This window comes from Aquarana catesbeiana, linkage group LG12, assembly GCF_042186555.1.
Source record: "Aquarana catesbeiana isolate 2022-GZ linkage group LG12, ASM4218655v1, whole genome shotgun sequence".
Classification (NCBI taxonomy): Eukaryota; Metazoa; Chordata; class Amphibia; order Anura; family Ranidae; genus Aquarana; species Aquarana catesbeiana.
Window position 1 is genome coordinate 242,931,375 of NC_133335.1, and position 19,809 is coordinate 242,951,183.

At 45.9% G+C, this 19,809-nt stretch overlaps 1 protein-coding gene across 4 annotated transcripts in view; it reads right to left on the reverse strand.

Moving 5' to 3' along the window:
- FOXK2 (forkhead box K2) overlaps nt 1-19,809 on the reverse strand; it is a 141,430-nt gene that overhangs the window by 22,789 nt on the left and 98,832 nt on the right. For all 4 annotated transcript variants that reach the window (XM_073607024.1, XM_073607022.1, XM_073607025.1 and 1 more), the window contains exons 2-5: nt 15,002-15,196; nt 9,151-9,292; nt 8,868-9,014; nt 1,831-2,024 (exon numbers count right to left, since the gene is read on the reverse strand). In XM_073607024.1, coding sequence (XP_073463125.1) covers nt 1,831-2,024; nt 8,868-9,014; nt 9,151-9,292; nt 15,002-15,196 — 678 coding nt within the window. The remainder of the gene's footprint in view (nt 1-1,830; nt 2,025-8,867; nt 9,015-9,150; nt 9,293-15,001; nt 15,197-19,809) is intronic.

Below are 19,809 nucleotides of genomic sequence, written 5' to 3' on the forward strand. Positions count from 1 at the left end.
ATGAAGAGTCTTGGTGATGTCACTGGTCTCTAGTGATTGGATAGGCTGTGTTCTCATGAATATGAAGGGTCTCGGTGATGTCACTGGTCTCTAGTGATTGGATAGGCTGTGTTCTCATGAATATGAAGGGTCTCGTGATGTCACTGGTCTCTAGTGATTGGATAGGCTGTGTTCTCATGAATATGAAGGGTCTCGGTGATGTCACTGGTCTCTAGTGATGGATAGGCTGTGTTCTCATGAATATGAAGGGTCTCTGTGATGTCACTGGTCTCTAGTGATTGGATAGGCTGTGTTCTCATGAATATGAAGGGTCTCGGTGATGTCACTGGTCTCTAGTGATTGGATAGGCTGTGTTCTCATGAATATGAAGGGTCTCGGTGATGTCACTGGTCTCTAGTGATTGGATAGGCTGTGTTCTCATGAATATGAAGGGTCTCGGTGATGTCACTGGTCTCTAGTGATGGATAATATGTGTTCTCATGAATATGAAGGGTCTCGGTGATGTCACTGGTCTCTAGTGATGGATAGGCTGTGTTCTCATGAATATGAAGGGTCTCGGTGATGTCACTGGTCTCTAGTGATTGGATAGGCTGTGTTCTCATGAATATGAAGGGTCTCGGTGATGTCACTGGTCTCTAGTGATTGGATAGGCTGTGTTCTCATGAATATGAAGGATCTCGGTGATGTCACTGGTCTTTAATGATTGGATGGGCTGTGTTCTCATGAATATGAAGGGTCTCGGTGATGTCACTGGTCTCTAGTGATGGATAGGCTGTATTCTCATGAATATGAAGGGTCTTGGTGATGTCACTGGTCTCTAGTGATGGATAGGCTGTGTTCTCATGAATATAAAGGGTCTCTGTGATGTCACTGGTCTCTAGTGATTGGATAGGCTGTGTTCTCATGAATATGAAGGGTCTCGGTGATGTCACTGGTCTCTAGTGATTGGATAGGCTGTGTTCTCATGAATATGAAGGGTCTCGGTGATGTCACTGGTCTCTAGTGATTGGATAGGCTGTGTTCTCATGAATATGAAGGGTCTCGGTGATGTCACTGGTCTCTAGTGAATGGATAGGCTGTGTTCTCATGAATATGAAGGGTCTCGGTGATGTCACTGGTCTCTAGTTATGGATAGGCTGTGTTCTTATGAATATGAAGAGTCTTGGTGATGTCACTGGTCTCTAGTGATTGGATAGGCTGTGTTCTCATGAATATGAAGAGTCTCGGTGATGTCACTGGTCTCTAGTGATTGGATAGGCTGTGTTCTCATGAATATGAAGGGTCTCGGTGATGTCACTGGTCTCTAGTGATTGGATAGGCTGTGTTCTCATGAATATGAAGAGTCTCGGTGATGTCACTGGTCTCTAGTAAACGGATAGGATGTGTTAATGTACATATATTGTGTCAGTGCCATCACCAGTATCTCGCTAATGAGCTGCCCATCTATAATCATCACCCTGTATACCGCTGTACATTACAAATTATTTCCCGGTTTTGTGGTAGGATCTGTGATCTATTAATTATATTGTCAAGTACAGAATGTGGCAAAGTCGTGTAGTTTGTGTTTAGATGGTGACAGGAGGATTACAGACTGGGATCATCAAGCGCATTGGTTTCCCATATTGAAGTGATGCATAAAGAGAGTGAATGGTATTTATCTTCTCTTTATGAATGGCATAACAAGAACAAAAAACTTGGTCTCCACAAGCACATGGTGCTGGGATATAAACACCGTTATATATAAAGCAGGATATTAAGCATTGTGTGACATTCCATAAACAGGCCTATAATACAAGCGTGTGGTTTGTAGGAAGGACATTCACTGCTTACCTTGAGGAAAGGGGTCCTAAGGGCGTCCTGAAACACGGCACACCCCGGGGCCTTCGTTTTCTAAAAGCTTGCTCTATAAGTTTGCTCTCGGACGCTGGGTCTATCCTCCAGAAGGATCCTTTGCCGGGCTCTTCCTGGGATCGTGGGACTTTGATAAAATACCGGTTGAGAGAAAGGTTGTGACGGATAGAATTCTAAAAAAACACAAAAAGATAAGAATTATTTTGGAAAGCAACATCCATGTGAAAAATCAAACACACACTCAAAATAAGGAAAAAAAAAATCATTTAAAAAAAAAAAAAAAATCAATGGGGTCGATTTACTTAAACCTTTCTCACACTGAGGTGCTTTGCAGGCGCTATAGCGTTAAAAATAGTGCCTGCAAAGCGCCCTGAAACAGCGGCTCCATTCACTGCTGTGTGAAAGCCCCGAGGGATTTCACACTGGAGCGGTGCGCTGCCAGGGAGGGCATCAGAAAAAGTCCTGCCAGCAGCTTCTCTGGAGCGGTGAACTCACTGCTCCTAAGCGCCGCTGCCCATTGAAAACAATGGGGCAGCGCTGCTATACCGCCGCTAAAAATAGCGCCCCTTTACCGCTGACGCCCGGGGCAGCTCAGTGTGAAATGGGCATAAAACTGGCGAGTGCAAAGTCTGGTGCAGTTCTGCATGGGAGCCAATTGGCTTCCAGTTTTTTGGGGTTTTTTTGTCAGAGCTTAATTGAACAAGCTGAAGTTGGAAGCTGATTGGCTGCCAAGCACAGCTGGTCCAGGTTTTGCACTCTCCAGTTTCAGTAAATCAATCCCAATGTAACTCCAGACTGAAGACCTGCAGATTCTAACCACAGGAATCATTTAAAAGCCAAGTTCACCTTTTACACCACATTACCCCCACATGTAACAAGGTGCCAAGCAGTGTCCCCGTTCCCACACCCCCCTTTATAAAAGGACCGGGACACTGCCCACGTGCAAGAGGAGTTGCACGATATCATGTGCTTCAACTGTCGCATGCACCGTACAACACTATAGGCTTCTGCCTATAGCCTCCCAGAGCTTCTACAATGATTTCTCTCAAACAATTTGCAGCAACACCTCACATGGAGTGGTTTGAACGCCGTTTACATGACTCGACCGACGCAGGAGAGGACTGGGCGCTTTAAAAAAAAAAAAAAAAAAAAAAAAAAAGGGTATTGCTTATTTTTACACTTTTCCCTTTAACTTTTTTTTTTGATCACTTATTCCTATTACAAGGAATATAAACATCCTTTGTGATAGGAATAGGGCATGACAGGCCCTCTATATGGAGAGATCTGGGGGGTCTCCAAGTCCTCACATCTCTCCTCTATGCTGGAAAACCCGAGACCAAAAAAAAAAACCGACAGTGTTTACATCTGGTATAAACAAGGCCAAGGATAAATCCAAGGGAAAAAACAAGAGTTTACATCTGCCAGAGCTGGTGATCCATCAGATTTCGTAACGGAAGTAACATTCCGTCGCTGCCATCTTGGTACACCTCACACTAGGCCTACAGTCTGAAGTTGCCAAGCGGACATCTTTTTACACCCACCAAAATCTTGCATGTAACACTTATTTAACTGAGCTTATATCATGAAACACAGTATTAAGAAGTCCTCGACACGGTTTTGATGTTGACTTTTAAAATCAGTGGCAAGCCTGCCGATCTCACAGGTTTGATAATCTGACAGAAGACTGCCGCTTTTAAAATTATACATCAAAACAGGTTTTAGATGGAGAGGGGCTAGCGAGGCGAGGGGCTGGCGAGGCGAGGGGCAGGCGAGGCGAGGGGCAGGCGAGGCGAGGGGCAGGCGAGGCGAGGGGCAGGCGAGGCGAGGGGCCGGCGAGGCGAGGGGCCGGCGAGGCGAGGGGCCGGCGAGGCGAGGGGCCGGCGAGGAGAGGGGCCGGCGAGGAGAGGGGCCGGCGAGGAGAGGGGCCGGCGAGGAGAGGGGCCGGCGAGGAGAGGGGCCGGCGAGGCGAGGGGCCGGCGAGGCGAGGGGCCGGCGAGGAGAGGGGCCGGCGAGGAGAGGGGCCGGCGAGGAGAGGGGCCGGCGAGGAGAGGGGCCGGCGAGGAGAGGGGCCGGCGAGGCGAGGGGCCGGCGAGGAGAGGGGCTGGCGAGGCACTGGTCAGTATCAGAGCCGGATGCACACAGGTTACATAAGCCGTGATCGGTAGAGCGAGAGTGATAATTCTAGCACCAGACCTCCTCTGTAACTCTAAACATGTAAGCTGTAAAAAAGCTGTAGCAAACTGGATCATGCTTTGCTGGCGGTTTTCACCTTCCTCTGGATCAACTGTGGGTGAAGGATTGTTTATATGGGATTGTAAATATTTTTTTTCTTTTTTATTGGTTGAACTAGATGGACTTGTGTCTTTTTTTCAACCTGTGTAACTATATAACCAGACAACTCCTAGAAATCAAATATCATATCAGATTTATACAGTTGATAATAATCCACAGGCTTTACACCTTTTATACTCTGTCCCTAAAGAACTCCAACATGCCCACAAATTGCCCACATATGCATCTATATACAGTACTGTGCAAAAGTTTTAGGCAGGTGTGAAGAAATGCTGTAAATGAACAATGCTATCAGAAAAAGAAGCGGTTAACGTTTATTTTTTTTATCAATTAACAAAATGGAAAGTAAATGAACAGAAGAGAAATCCAAATTAATATTTGGGGTGACCGCCCTTTGCCTTCAAAACCACATCAATAATTCTAGGTAGACTTGCACAGTTTTTGAAGGCACTCGGCAGGTAGGTTGTTCTAGGTACATCTTGGAGGACTAGGCACAGATCTTCTGTGTATGTCGGCTGCCTCACACCCTTCTGTCTCTTCATGTCATCCCAGACAGACTCCATGATGGTGAGATCAGGGCTCTGTGGGGGTCAAACCATCACTTCCAGGACTCATTGTTCTTCTTTACACTGAAGATAGTTCTTATGACATTGGCAGACACAAGGTAGTTATACTGCATCAGCAAGGTCTCTTCCAGGCAAAGATTTCAAAGCAAACTGGAGTTTCAAGATGTGCTGTACAAGTGCTTTTGAAGAAGCACAAAGAAACGGGTGACACCGAGGAGCGAAGACATAGCGGTCAGCTAAGGAAATATAATGCTGCAGATGAAAGACACATCATGCTTATTCCCTTCCATGTCTGAAGATGTCCAGCAGTGCCATCAGCACAGAACTGGTGGAAACCCGTGGTGCCCAGATATACCCAGCCGCAAGCTCTGGATGTACGAGGGGCTGGAGACGCGATGACGTCACTCCAGAGCCATCGGCTGCGAAGCTCTGAAGGTCCACCATGGTATGCCGGACCTTCAGAGCGCATGCGCTTGTGACATCATCGACTTCATCCATTGAGAATAGCTCCTAAACCGTGCCTATTCAGAAGATATTCAATGAACCTACAGGCCTACCATTAGGTACAAGTCCATAAAGAAGACATTACTACCACTATTTATTTCTGAAAGCATTTCTTCACACTGCCTAAGGCCCCTTTCACACGGACAGACCGTTCAGGTCCACCTGTCAGTTTTTTTTTTAGGCGGACCTAAACAGATGCTCCACGCAGGTCTGCTCCGCTAAAATCAGACGTAAGGGCGATACGTTCGCCTCCTTCCTGGCGGATCGGATGAAATCTGATGAAAACGGACAAGCTGTGTTTTCGTCCGATCCCTCCATAGGAATCAGCGGTGCTCTGACAGGCCCCTCCCCGCTCAGTCAGGCCCCTCCCCGCTCAGTCAGGCCCCTCCCCGCTCAGTCAGGCCCCTCCCCGCTCAGTCAGGCCCCTCCCCGCTCAGTCAGCAGAGATCAATGGAGAGATCTGCTGAGCTGGCGGACTCTGCTGAGCAGATCCGCCTTGTGTGAATGAGGCCTAAAACTCTTGCACAGTACTGCAGCAAATTCCCCAGTGCTGTAAAGAGAAAGCCGAGTCTATCACATCTGTCTTTGCACCAGAAGACCTTACACTCTAAAGCCCCACCAGTCCCACATAATTTTTTTACATTTATATAGCGCGGACATATACCACAGTGCTGTACAGAGAACACACGGCCGTTTACATTGAAAATGGTGGACACTTTGAAGATCTGAGCAGTCACACTGCTAGGATGAGGAGCTAAAATCTCTCGTTTCCACCCGAAATCACATCTGGCCGTTGTCAGACTGGCCTGACACATTACTGACACATTACTGACACATCCAGCCGCTCCCTATTAAAGCCAGAAGGCATGGGAGAAGGTGAGGCTACAATAAGATGACAGGTAGGAAGGGGTTCCAGCCCCCCCCGAGGGAAGATCAGGTTTAGTGGAGAACGGCGACGTGAAAAGCGGACATTGTGCGTTTATCATCTGCTGATCTTTTTTTATACTGTCGTTACTTACAGCCTGAAGAAATGTCCCCCGGTAAGCGGAGGAAGCCCCCCCAGACCTGATAATTGATATATATATGATGTGTTGATAAGCAGCATGATGAAAGCGGACTGCTGAGTGAGCCTAGGAAGGAACACATGTATCCACACAGACCACGATCAAAAACAGACAGATATCAATCAAGCACACCTTCAGCCAAAATAAACCCCGGTGTCAGTCCGCGCCCATCACAGGCCGCCCCCCCCCCCCCCCCGCCGCCGCCGCCGCCGCCGCCGCCGCAGATCTACACAGGACAGACAAGAGAGCTTTCCAGAGTAAAAGGAAACGGATGGTGAGGCTCCCACAAAAGGTGAAAAGTCGCCAACTTTCCAGATCGCTCTCAGCAAGCAGACATCTTGTTTTTCCTCCCCTTGGCTGGAGGTCACCTCCTTGCCGTCAAGCTGTACGTACAGATGTGCTGATAAGTTTACATACCCCCGCAGAATTTAAATCTCAGATCACCACCATTACTAGTAAAAAAAATTAAAAAAAATTCCATAAATCTTTCCCATAGTTTGTAGACGTGATAACTTTTGCACAAATCAATAAACGCTTATTACGATTTTTTGTTACCAAAAATATGTAGAATACATATCGGCCTGAACTGATGAAGAAATTTGTTTTTTTTAAAGAATTTGGGGGATATTACAGCAAAAAGTAAACAGTTTTTCAAAAATTGTCGCTCTTTTTTGTTTATAGCGCAAAACATAAAAACCGCAGAGGTGATCAAATACCAGCAAAAGAAAGTTCTATTTGTGGGGGGGAGACACAAATTTCGTTTGAGTACAACGTCAAACGACCGCGCAATTGTCAGTTAAAGCGACGCAGTGCCAAATTGTAAAAAGTGCTCTGGTCAGGAAGGGGGGGGGGGGGGGTAAAATCTTCCGGGGCTGAAGTGGTTAAAGAGGAGCATGGTTACTAATAAAGGGAGAAGATTATTACTGGGATGACGGAGAGGAAATAAATCGCCTCTACACTGCGGTTGAACACTCACAAGCTGGACACTAATAAAGGACATGACATCACTTCCTCACTGACCTCCCTTATTTTGGCTGGGCTCCTGCCAAACACAGATTTAAAAGGGACATCGCATTTTCCTGACTTTCATTACTGAACCACTTCAGCCCCGGAAGATTTACCCCCCCTTCATGACCAGGCCATTTTTTCAGATACGGCACTGCGTTACTTTAACTGACAATTGCGCGGTCGTGCGATGATGTACACAAAATGTATATCCTTTTTTCTCCCACAAATAGAGCTTTCTTTTGGTGGTATTTGATCATCTCTGCCGTTTTTATTTTTTGCGCTATAAACAAAAAAGGACCGACAATTTTTACTAGGGGGAGGCATGGAGCCTTTGCAGGAACACAGGATACATAACACAATGGCAGTTTGCCTTGTTTACATAGACAGACTGCCGTTCTCCCTATGTACCGAATGATCGGCAGTTGCTGGAGGGCACCAAGTCCATGGTACCCGCTGATCAGCTCCTGCTGTGTATGATCACAGTGGGCGAGCATAGTCGCACCCGCTACCTGAAAAACTTATATACACACACACACACGTGATCCGGTACACAGCTGACGCTGTGTAGCAGGTAACTACTATAGGGAAGTCGGCAAGTAGCTAATGAATAAAAAAAAAAAAAAAAACACACCACATATTTTTTTGTAAAATATAAAAGATGACGTCAAGCTGAGTAAATAGATACCCAACAAGTCATGCTTTAAAATTGTGCACGCTTGTGGGAATGGCGACACAGTGGTGTAGTGGGTAGCACTCTCACCTAGCAGTAATAGGGTCACTGGTTCAAATCCCAACCACGACATCATCTGCCTGGAGTTTGCATGTTCTCCCTGTGCCTCTCCCTGGGTTTCCTCCGGGTACCCTGGTTTCCTCCCACACTCCAAAGACATGCTGATAGGTTAATCAGATCCTGTCTATAAATTGGCCCTAGTATATGTATATGTGTTTGTGTGTCGGGACCCTACGGGGTAAATGACCGCGCAATATCAAGATGCAACTCAACTCAAACTACGATACTTAAATATTTGAAATGCAAGTGAGAAAAAAATGCAATATATTGCAGCTTGCCAGTCCTTGGATATGGTGGCTGCATTTGTTTTTTGTCCACCCCCCCCCCTTTAATTTCACCTGCTGATCCTGCCAGTGACACATGTCCTGTGGTAAGGTGACAAAGCTCACTGAATACTAAATAAAGCTGTTCATTTCGTAAAGTGAATATTCAGTTTGCAAACAGAAGGTGAGTTCACTTCAACAATCCAATCACAGGCAACTAAAAACTTGCACTTGAAAACACAAGGGGGAGGATTTACTAAGACTGATGAGTGCAAAATCTGGTGCAGCCGTGCATGGGAGCCAATCAGCTTCCATCATCAGCTTGTTTAAGCTTTAAACAAAAAAAAAACAAAAAAAAACAAACACACCTGGAAGCTGATTGGTTTCTATGAAGAGCTGCACCAGATTTTGCTCTCCCCAGTTCCAGTAAATCGGCTCCCATGTGACCGGCCCACAGTGTACAGACACCTCCCCCCACCCAATCTTATCCACATTATTCTACACCCACTCACACCTCCTGGGCACTTACCTGCCAGCCTTTGTCCGCTGTTCTATAGTAGGGGTAGTTTTTCGTTATGTGTGTGTAGATGCCATTTAAGGTGAGCTGCTTGTCTGGGGCCATGGTAATTGCTTGTACTATTAGCTGTGCATAAGAGTACGGGGGCTTGGAGTCATCCTGTAAGGAGGAGGAGATCAGTCAGCACATGTAATAATAATAATAATAATAATAATAATAATAATAATAATAACGGGGGGTACACACACACACACACACACACACACACACTGGACGGGGAAAGCAGAGACGTTACCTTAGGACTGTCTCCGCCTGAAGCTTCTTTGTCGTTCTCCAAGTGGGAATTGTCGGAGATCAGGTCTGCGGGTATAACTCGGCCCATTTTATACCCAGATGAGCCAGCACCACGGGGGCTAGAGGGGCAAGAGTTTGCAGCGCTGGAGAAAGGGGAGAGAAATATTCCATCAACTAAACATCACCACTAGATAACTGTTATAAAATGAACTCCAATCACCTCTCTAAATAGAAATTTGCAATACATAGGTGAACTGTTCACACCATCTTTTTGCAGTAACACGGGCTACGGTGCATGGGTGTGGTACGGGGTCATTCATTCTGAATTGTGGGAAAGACGAGGCGTAAATGGGCCCTCAAACTGCTGTATGGGGAGAGAAACTACTATGGTGAAATCTCCCCAATGTGGGAGGGGCAGAGACACTACAGCAGGAAACTCATCATTGTGGGACAGAGATACAAACTACCATAGAGAAAGCTCATCACTGTCTCCTTAACCCTTCTACAATGGCAAGTTGCCCACAGTAGTTTCCCGTGCAGTAGTTTGTGTCTCTGCCCCTCCTACAATGGGGAGATTTCCTGCAGTAGTTTGTGTCTCTGCCCCTCCCACAATGGGGAGATTTCCTGCAGTAGTTTGTGTCTCTGCCCCTCCCACAATGGGGAGATTTCCCTGCAGTAGTTTGTGTCTCTGCCCCTCCCACAATGGGGAGATTTCCCTGCAGTAGTTTGTGTCTCTGCCCCTCCCACACTGGGAAGATTTCCCTGCAGTGGTTTGTGTCTCTGCCCCTCCCACATTGGGGAGATTTCCCTGCAGTGGTTTGTGTCTCTGCCCCTCCCACAATGGGGAGATTTCCCTGCAGTAGTTTGTGTCTCTGCCCCTCCCACAATGGGGAGCTTTTCCTGCAGTGGTTTGTGTCTCTGCCCCTCCCACATTGGGGAGATTTCCCTGCAGTGGTTTGTGTCTCTGCCCCTCCCACATTGGGGAGATTTCCCTGTAGTGGTTTGTGTCTCTGCCCCTCCCACAATGGGGAGATTTCCCTGCAGTGGTTTGCGTCTCTGCCCCTCCCACACTGGGGAGATTTCCCTGCAGTGGTTTGTGTCTCTGCCCCTCCCACACTGGGGAGATTTCCCTGCAGTGGTTTGTGTCTCTGCCCCTCCCACAATGGGGAGATTTCCCTGCAGTGGTTTGTGTCTCTGCCCCTCCCACATTGGGGAGATTTCCCTGCATGGTTTGTGTCTCTGCCCCTCCCACAATGGGGAGATTTCCCTCCAGTAGTTTCACTCTACCCCTCCCACGAGGAGATTTCCTGCAGTAATGTCTATGCCCCTCCCACAATGAAGAGATTTACACATCAAAAATACATAAAAGTGTATACATTTGCTACACAAGTCATTGTAATTGAATGTTTTTAAAAATGTCCTTTTCTTTTCAATCTGTAGCTCCAATTCTCTGTAAAAGGCAATAAGGAACCTGGAGGTGTCCTGTACACAGATTGTATACAGAGCGCCTCCCAGAAATGTCATTTCCTGCTTGTGTGATTGGCTCACTGATTTTTCAAGAAGTCTGCACTAAGATACAAGTGACAATTTGGCCATCCCCTGGTGAGACACTCCCAGGGCATTTCACACGGGGCAGATCCAATTTGCTCAGAAGATCTGTCTGCAGATCCTCCACTGTACAGTTTATAGGTCACATTAATCACTTAAGGACCGGGCCTATTTTTCAGACTCAATGTTTTTTGCTAGAAAATGACTTCGAACCCCAAACATTATATATATTATTTTCAGAGACCCTAGAGAATAAAATGACAGACGTTGCAATACTTTGTCACACCGTATTTGCGCAGCGGTCTCACAAGCGCATTTTTTTGGGGGGAAAAAAACATACACATTTTTGAATTAGAAAAATAGGACAACAGTAAAGTTAGCCCAATTTTTTTTTTTTATATTGTGAAAGATAATGTTACGCCGAGTAAATTGATACCCAACATGTTACGCTTCAAAATTGCATCCTCTGGTGGAATGGGGACAATCTTTTACCCCTAAAAATCTCCATAGGCGACGTTTAAAAATTTCTACAGGTTACCAGTTTGAGTTACAGAGGGGGCGATACCTCACATGTGTGGTTTGAATACCGTTTTCATATGCGGGCGCGACTTACGTACACGTGTGCTTTTGCGCGCGAGCTCGACAGGACGGGGCTCTTTAAATTAATTTTTTTCTTATTTTATGTTTACATTCCTTGTAATAGGAATAAAAGTGACCCAAAAGGTTTTTTTTTTTTTTTTTTTTTATATATATATATATATAGGACAGTGTAAAAAAAAAAAGTAAAATAAGAAAAAATTAAAAGCATACTGTTTTTATTGCATTTTAGTGTAAATATGAGGTCTTTTTGACCACAGATCTCACATTTTAGGAGGTCCTATCATGCTTTTAACTTTTTCTTTTTACTTTATTTTTACACTGTCCTATATAAAAAAAAAAAAAAAAAATCCCCCCTATTAAGACCATTGGGTTGAAGTGACATCCAGCCTGTGAGGAAAGAGGACCCGATAGTCTCCGCCGCTACCGATGGCTCCGGTAAGCGGAGGACGCGACAGGAGTGTGGCGGGAGGGGGGCCCTCTCTCCCGCCACCGATAAGAGATCTCACGGCAAATCCGCCACTGAGACCACTTTTATCTGAAAGGAGGATACCGGGGTTATTGAAGCCATCTGCTGCCATAACAACGGTTTTCCTCTTCAAACAGCCGACGTACAACTGTAGAGGGCGGTCTGTAAGTAGTTGGGTGGAAAAAGTTCTGAAATTATTTATCTTTGTCTAATTTTTTTTTTTACATCACAGAAAACTGAAATTTTATCCGGGGTGTGAAGACTTTATATCCACTGTATGTCATTCGGCCTTCCAAATCAGTTTATTCTGCCAATGGAGGAGGGAGGGAGGAGGGAAGGAGGGAGGAGGGAGGAGGGAGGAGGGAGGAGGGAGGAGGGAGGAGGGAGAAGGGAGAAGGGAGAAGGGAGAAGGGAGAAGGGAGAAGGGAGAAGGGAGAAGGGAGAAGGGAGGAGGAGGGAGAAGGGAGGAGGAGGGAGAAGGGAGGAGAAGGGAGAAGGGAGGAGAAGGGAGAAGGGAGGAGGGAGAAGGGAGGAGAAGGGAGAAGGGAGGAGGGAGAAGGGAGGGAGAAGGGAGGAGGGAGGAGGGAGGAGGGAGAAGGGAGGAGGAGGGAGAAGGGAGGAGGAGGGAGAAGGGAGGAGGAGGGAGAAGAGGGAGGAGGGAGGAGGGAGGAGGGAGGAGGGAGAAGGGAGGAGAAGGAGGGAGAAGGGAGGAGGAGGGAGAAGGGAGGAGGAGGGAGAAGGGAGGAGGAGGGAGAAGGGAGGGAGAAGGGAGGGAGAAGGGAGGAGGAGGGAGAAGGGAGGAGGAGGGAGAAGGGAGGAGGAGGGAGAAGGGAGGAGGAGGGAGAAGGGAGGAGGAGGGAGGAGGAGGGAGGAGGAGGGAGGAGGAGGGAGGAGGAGGGAGAAGGGAGGAGGGAGGAGGGAGGAGGAGGGAGAAGGGAGAAGGGAGGAGGAGGGAGAAGGGAGGAGGAGGGAGAAGGGAGGAGGGAGGAGGGAGGAGGGAGGAGGGAGGAGGGAGGAGCTCGCCATCTTCCTGGGTTGGTAGTGGTCACAACACCCGTTGGATGAGGTCACACTGAAGGTCCAATGTCAACCTTTGCAGCTGGAAATACAGAATATATTCAACACAAAAAAACACACATTGGTGGCACAACTAGAAGGGACTTTAGTGAGAATGTGTCTTTAAATAAAGGCCGCCCACTGATGGCAATTGTTGACTCAGACGATCGCTTTGTTTACTGGATCCTTATCCCAGGAAAGTAGAACAGTCTGTGTTTAGATTAGAAGAAACAAAATAAAAGAGGAAATAACTGGAACATGATGAAAGGCCAATTCCTGTACTCTGCTGTGTGAGCCGCGTTCTTCGCCTGAATGATCCCCAGCAGGAATCAAACCACCGCTCACAGCTCCAACCTTCACTGACATATATTGGTTAAGTAATAGAAAGCTCTGCGTGTTCGCGTTGTGTAGACTTGTTTTTTCCCTTAGCTTGGATAGGTAAAGGGATTTCTCTTGTAACACGTAGAGAAGTTTTCCCATTGTTTCCTGTTCTGAGGATGCAACAGGAAGTAAAAAGATATCTAAATAAATTAAATTTGGCATTAGAAGAAAGCTGATCTCCATATTTCATTGAAGTATATAATCACTTTCTCTTTTGCCCCCCCATCCTATATTTGAGAACATTTGCTAGTTTATGTTCAGCCTGCTGTATGAAAAGAAAAGAAAAAAAATAAAATCTAACAGCAGATGACCAGTGTAAGATTGAAGTTCTACCCAGGAAGTTGATCGTCCTGACAAAATTATTTTCCAAACAAGGATAAAAAAAAAAAAGAAAAATGACACAACCAAAATGTACAGAACCAGGGATCGATTATCGGTAAGGCCGATTATTGCAGGCCGATATCAGCATTTTCCATAAAATCAGCATCGGTTGCAAACTAGACCGATATTATTTCAAGGGGTTTTATTGGGGTGATGCCTGCAGCTGCAAGCATCACCCCCAGTACCGTTCTTTAGACCGGACGGTCGGCTTCATTGTAACAACCACCGATGTGGCTCAGCAGCCACTCGGCTGTTACTACAAGCAGCAGGACGGGACGTCCCCCACATCCGCCTTCTGCCGCTCACCCAGGGCTCTCTCGTCCCAACCAGGAGGCCCGAGCAACCAGCCGGCACCTCCGCCAGCTGCCGAAGACCGGAACAAAGCTGATGCTTTGTTCGGGTCCCAGATCTAGTAACCCGGAAGCGATGTCATGACATTACTTCCCGGATTACTGGCATTTTAAAGGCGCCAGTTTAAAAAAAAAAAAAAAAAGTATTCAAAAACACCAATCTTAAATTTTGAAAGTACAGAGGGGTTTGGGGGTCTTACAGACTCTCGATCCTTCCATAAAGAATACCCGTCACTGTCTATTACTGTCACAAGGGATGTTTACATTCCTCATGACAGCAATAACAGTGCTAAAAGATGCTAAATACGATAAGTGCTAAAATACGATATCGGTCGAGCCCTAGTCAGAACACTCCCCCTTCATCACAGCTTAGGAAGAGGAAGAAGATGAGGAAGAGGATGAGGATAAGGAAGAGGAAGAAGAGGATAAGGAAGAGGATAAGGAAGAGGAAAAGGAAGAGGATAAGGAAGAGGATAAGGAAGAGGATAAGGAAGAGGATAAGGAAGAGGATAAGGAAGAGGAGGAAGAGGATAAGGGAAGAGGAGGAAGAGGATAAGGGAAGAGGAGGAAGAGGATAAGGAAGAGGATAAGGGAAGAGGATAAGGGAAGAGGAGGAAGAGGATAAGGGAAGAGGAGGAAGAGGATAAGGGAAGAGGATAAGGGAAGAGGATAAGGGAAGAGGATAAGGAAGAGGAGGAAGAGGATAAGGGAAGAGGAGGAAGAAGATAAGGAAGAGGAGGAAGAGGATAAGGGAAGAAGAGGATAAGGAAGAGGAGGAAGAGGATAAGGAGGAGGATAAGGAGGAGGAGGAAGAGGATAAGGAAGAGGAAGACAGGTGTATACAAGGATGTCAGCAGCTGGTTCAAGCAGTCTACAGACATCTGACTTTTGCAAATAAAGTATTTTTATACAGAGTTTTCACAGCTGCTATCTAGAGATTTCTGGAGAGCTGCAACATGACTGGCAGCAACAAACAGCTCACAACACCGCCCAGTACAGCACTGCAAGGACTGTCATTGGTCGTTTCAGGAATACTGTAATACAAATAAGACCAATAGAATCATCCTCACCTTATCGTCCCGGTCGGGGAAGGCAGGGGGCTGATTAGGTGAGCTATGTTCTCTGGAATGTTTATGGTCAGGGGGGAGATCTGCGGCTGCACTGGTTTGATGGGGGACTCGGGGGCTTCCTGCTTCTCTTTCTTGTCACGTGAGAGCGCAGTAAACGTGATCTTGATATTTGTGCTGGGAAACCTGAAGGTGCATCTGTGGAAAAAAAGAGAGAGAAATGGGGTTCAGTACAGAAACAAAAGCATCACATTAAATATCAAGGAAGAGGAAAAACTGTTAATGGACATAACCACCCAGGGCCAGGCTGAGGCCCAACAGCGATTTCTGTAGATCTAGAATACAAAACTGCAGCAACCAGGACAGGGAGGAGGCCAAGTTTAAACATGGTCTGTCACCCACCCCGACCTCTATAGACAAAGTATGGAAGGAACTGCAGGCATAAGGCGTTCACATACCGACATCTGCAGGAGAAAAGACAGGAAGTGTCACAAAAAATGGCTCAGTAGAATCTAGAATGGTCCTCCTAAAGCAAACCTGGACGTTCCAGGAACTGGTGGCTCTTGCATTTTACCAACGAATCTGCTCCCTGCTGGATCCAGGTTACACCCATGCATTGGTACAGAGACATCACATTTAATAGACTGAACTACATCAAAGTACATTAAAAATACCTGTACAGAGACTACTGAAGCCATTACTGATCCTGAGCTTAGCAACTGACCAAAAAAGAACAAAAATATGCCGGTTATAGTCTACCATTGCTGCAATCCAGTGACTAAAAGTACTCAAGCCAAATGGTCAATGATAACCAGGGCTGGCAACTCCAACAATGGCAGCCTCCATATTTCAGAGGAAATGATCCCGTGTTTGGGTGAGGGGGGAATCGGCATTCTCCCTCATTTGCTCTTGTCTGGGACTCTAGGTGTGAGGGTTCATTTCATTTTATTTATTTGAGCGAAGCTGAACACGGCCAAGTTTTCTTTTTCTTTCTATGTAAGTTCCAATGTAGACGAACTCACAATATGGCAGCGGGCCAGTATGAAGTGAAAATAACCCGGGGCATTAATCTAGCTCAGACTTTGGCAGTGTGCGAGGAAAACTGCCCAGCGACAGCCTGCAGCCAAAATAGACCAAAGGCCTTACAGGGTGAGAGCAGTGCTGGTATTTGATCTGTATACTTTATGTACACAACAGGCACTCAGCCAACACAAAACCTCACAATACACAGCAACTCGGGATCAGGTCTGCCTGCACAACATCAACTTGTGTTACCTATTAGAGCTGCACGATTCCGGCTAAAATGAGAATCACCATTTTTTTTGCTTGGAGGATAGATCATGATTCTCTCACAATTCTCGCGGCGGAACATCTTTTACATTAAAACAAAAAAAAAAAATTGGGCTAACTTTACTGTTTTTTTTTTTTTTTTTTAATCATTGAAATGTATTTCTTCCCAAAAAATTGCATTTGAAAGACCGCTGGGCAAACGGTGTGACATAAAATATTGCAGCAATTGCCATTTTATTCCCTAGGGTCTCTGCTAAAATATATATATAATGTTTGGGGGTTCCAAGTAAATTTATAGTAAAAAATATTGATTTTAACTTGAGAAAGAAGTGTCAGAAAGAGATGTAGACTTTAAGTGGTTAAACTTCCTGCATTTACACTTGGCAGACTGCCCAGATTATTTATTTACACAGAAGTTCTATCCCTTTGATCTAAGAAGGAAGCTTAGTTACAATGTTTCAAGTTAAAGACTTGGCAGACTGCCCAGATGTTTTCTTTTGACAGCTGAGTGAGCAGATAAAGTCTCTCCACTTGTTTCTATGAAAGAATCAGCAAAATCTGCAACAGAGATCTCAAAGTGGGGGGGGGGGGGGTGAATCGAGATCACGATTTTTTTTTTAAACTATTAATTGTGCAGCTCTATTACCTATCATACATATCTTCTACATTCACCTTGTGTACAAAACATACCTATACCTCTAAAACAGGGGTGTCACTCAATTTCATCACAGGCTGCATCAGCAGTATGGTAGTCCTAAAAGGGACAGTTGTAGCTGGGGTGCATTAGGTATAGAGTGCAGGGCCCAAAAGCGCGCTACGTACAGGGCGCAGGGGCGCTCTACGTACAGGGCGCAGGGGCGCTCTACGTACAGGGCGCAGGGGCGCTCTACGTACAGGGCGCAGGGGCGCTCTACGTACAGGGCGCAGGGGCGTTCTACGTACAGGGCGCAGGGGCGTGCTACGTACAGGGCGCAGGGGCGCGCTACGTACAGGGCGCAGGGGCGCGCTACGTACAGGGCGCAGGGGCGCGCTACGTACAGGGCGCAGGGGCGCGCTACGTACAGGGCGCAGGGGCGCGCTACGTACAGGGCGCAGGGGCGCGCTACGTACAGGGCGCAGGGGCGCGCTACGTACAGGGCGTAGGGTTTAGGGGGTGCACATCACTAATGTATTCTATAAATTGGGAAGAACAGGAGGAGCCAGTGAATACTGCGAGGGACCCAGGAAATAGACAATCCAAGAAGTGTAAGTTCTGGTGCAGATTTCACATAGACTCCTCAGGATCACACAGTGTAGCAGGCAAGTTGTACATTTATTTTTTTACAAATACTTCTGGTTTCATATAAAACTCTTTACTATAGACTTAAAGTGGAAGTAAACCCTCCTATTGTTTTCAGCCAAGGAAGCTGCCATCTTGGCCTCTTGTTTAATCTTAAACTCCCATGATGCTGCCCATTAGAGCTGCACGATTCTGGCTAAAATGAGAATCACAAGTTTCTTGCCTAGAATAAAGATCACGATTCTCGCGGCGTAACATCTTTCGCATTATACAAAAAAAATTGTGCCAACTTTGTGTTTTTTTTTTTTTTTTTTTTTTAATTAAAGTGTATTTTTCCCAAAAAAATTGCGAGGGTCTCAGGGAAAAAAATATTATATAATAAATATTTATTTATATATAAATAAATATTTTAAATAATATATATATATATATATATATATATATATATATACACACACATACACACACACACATATACATATATATATATATACATATATATATATATATATATATATATATATGTGTGTTTGGGGGTTCCAAGTAATTTTCTAGCAAAAAATACAGACTTTTACTTGTAAGCAACAAGTGTTCAAAAAGGTTTAGTCTTTAAGTGGTTAAACTGACCTCATCTACAGACAGAAGTTCATTCCTTTGATCTAAAAGGACCAAATGTTACAATGTTTCTCTTTATCTCCACCTAAGCCATGTTGTGAGAAACTTGGCAGGCTACTTTTTTTTATTTTTTTTACAGAGCTTGAGCAGAGAACTCTCTGCACCGATTTGAGGAAATGCTTTAAGATTGGAGGGGGGGGGGGGGGGTAGAATTGCGATCGTGGGTCTTTAAAAATTAATTGTGCAGCTCTACTGCACGTGATCAGTTATGACACCAGCCTATGGATGGTTTGACAGCACAACCAATCTGACTGTTACATTCCGAAAAATGTAACAGTTTTTTTTTTTTTTTTAAATGTTAAATTGATGCCTTTACTTTCGCTTTAAAAAGAAATTCGATTTTCCTGGAAGGGGGGGGGGGGGCAGTTAAATTGGGCTCAGATCGGCAATGTGTGAACACTGTACAGAGGCAGCAGTCAGGCGTCACACCCCCGGCCTTGGCTGCTAACATCCAGATAGAGGCGTCTGAGTCCAATGATGAGCACCGCAGCCAACAAAATCTTCCTGTGCGGAATGTGGGGGGGGGGGAACGGACTTATTTGCTGTATTAAAAAGTCCTCTTATGCAGCACAGATGGGTTAATCCTAGAATGGAAAATGCCAGAGAGACCTGCAGGAATATGATACACCTCCCCTCTCCGCACATGCAGGATGAGCCGAACTGTTACTTGCTCAGCATTCGCTCGATATAGAGGCTCATTACACCACATGAGCAGAGCAAAAAGGTGGAATGCAGGTGCCCTTCAGTTCAATTACATGCATACAAAAATAAGTAATGCAAGTATAACTACCAAAAATTCTCTGCATAGTAACTGTGCATGCATGGTCAGCCCACATCCTCTACCAGGGCATGCATGGTCAGCCCACATCCTCTACCAGGGCATGCATGGTCAGCCCACATCCTCTACCAGGGCATGCATGGTCAGCCCACATCCTCTACCAGGGCATGCATGGTCAGCCCACATCCTCTACCAGGGCATGCATGGTCAGCCCACATCCTCTACCAGGGCATGCATGGTCAGCCCACATCCTTTACCAGTGCAGGATGTAAACAAGGGGAGTGGAGCCCATGGATATGGTTATAAGCATGAATCCGGGAATGAGGGAGGTAAAAGGACAAGTACACTTTGCCCTGGGCAGCGCAGTAGGGACTTTCATTCCACTTCATGTACACGGGACGTTTTTACAACCTCTCCTGAACAATTTACTTGACAGATAGTAACCCGCGTTTAAACCGTCAGTTTTTCCACGTTTACATGCCACGTTTGAGTTTAGAAGCATTTGAAAAACAAAAAAATTCTTCAAAATAGCCAAAAATGAACAACGCCTGTAAACAAAATGCGAGTTACCGCGTTTAGAAGCGTTTGGCGCTTGAAATGCCTCTAAACCCATTTTCTGCGTTCTCTAAACTCAGCTGCCCAGAAACGACCCCGTGTTCATGTACTGATAAGAGGAGAGATCGGGGATCCCGTGTATACATGTACAGGTAAGATCGGGGATCCCGTGTATACATGTACAGGTAAGATCGGGGATCCCGTGTACACATGTACAGGTAAGATCGGGGATCC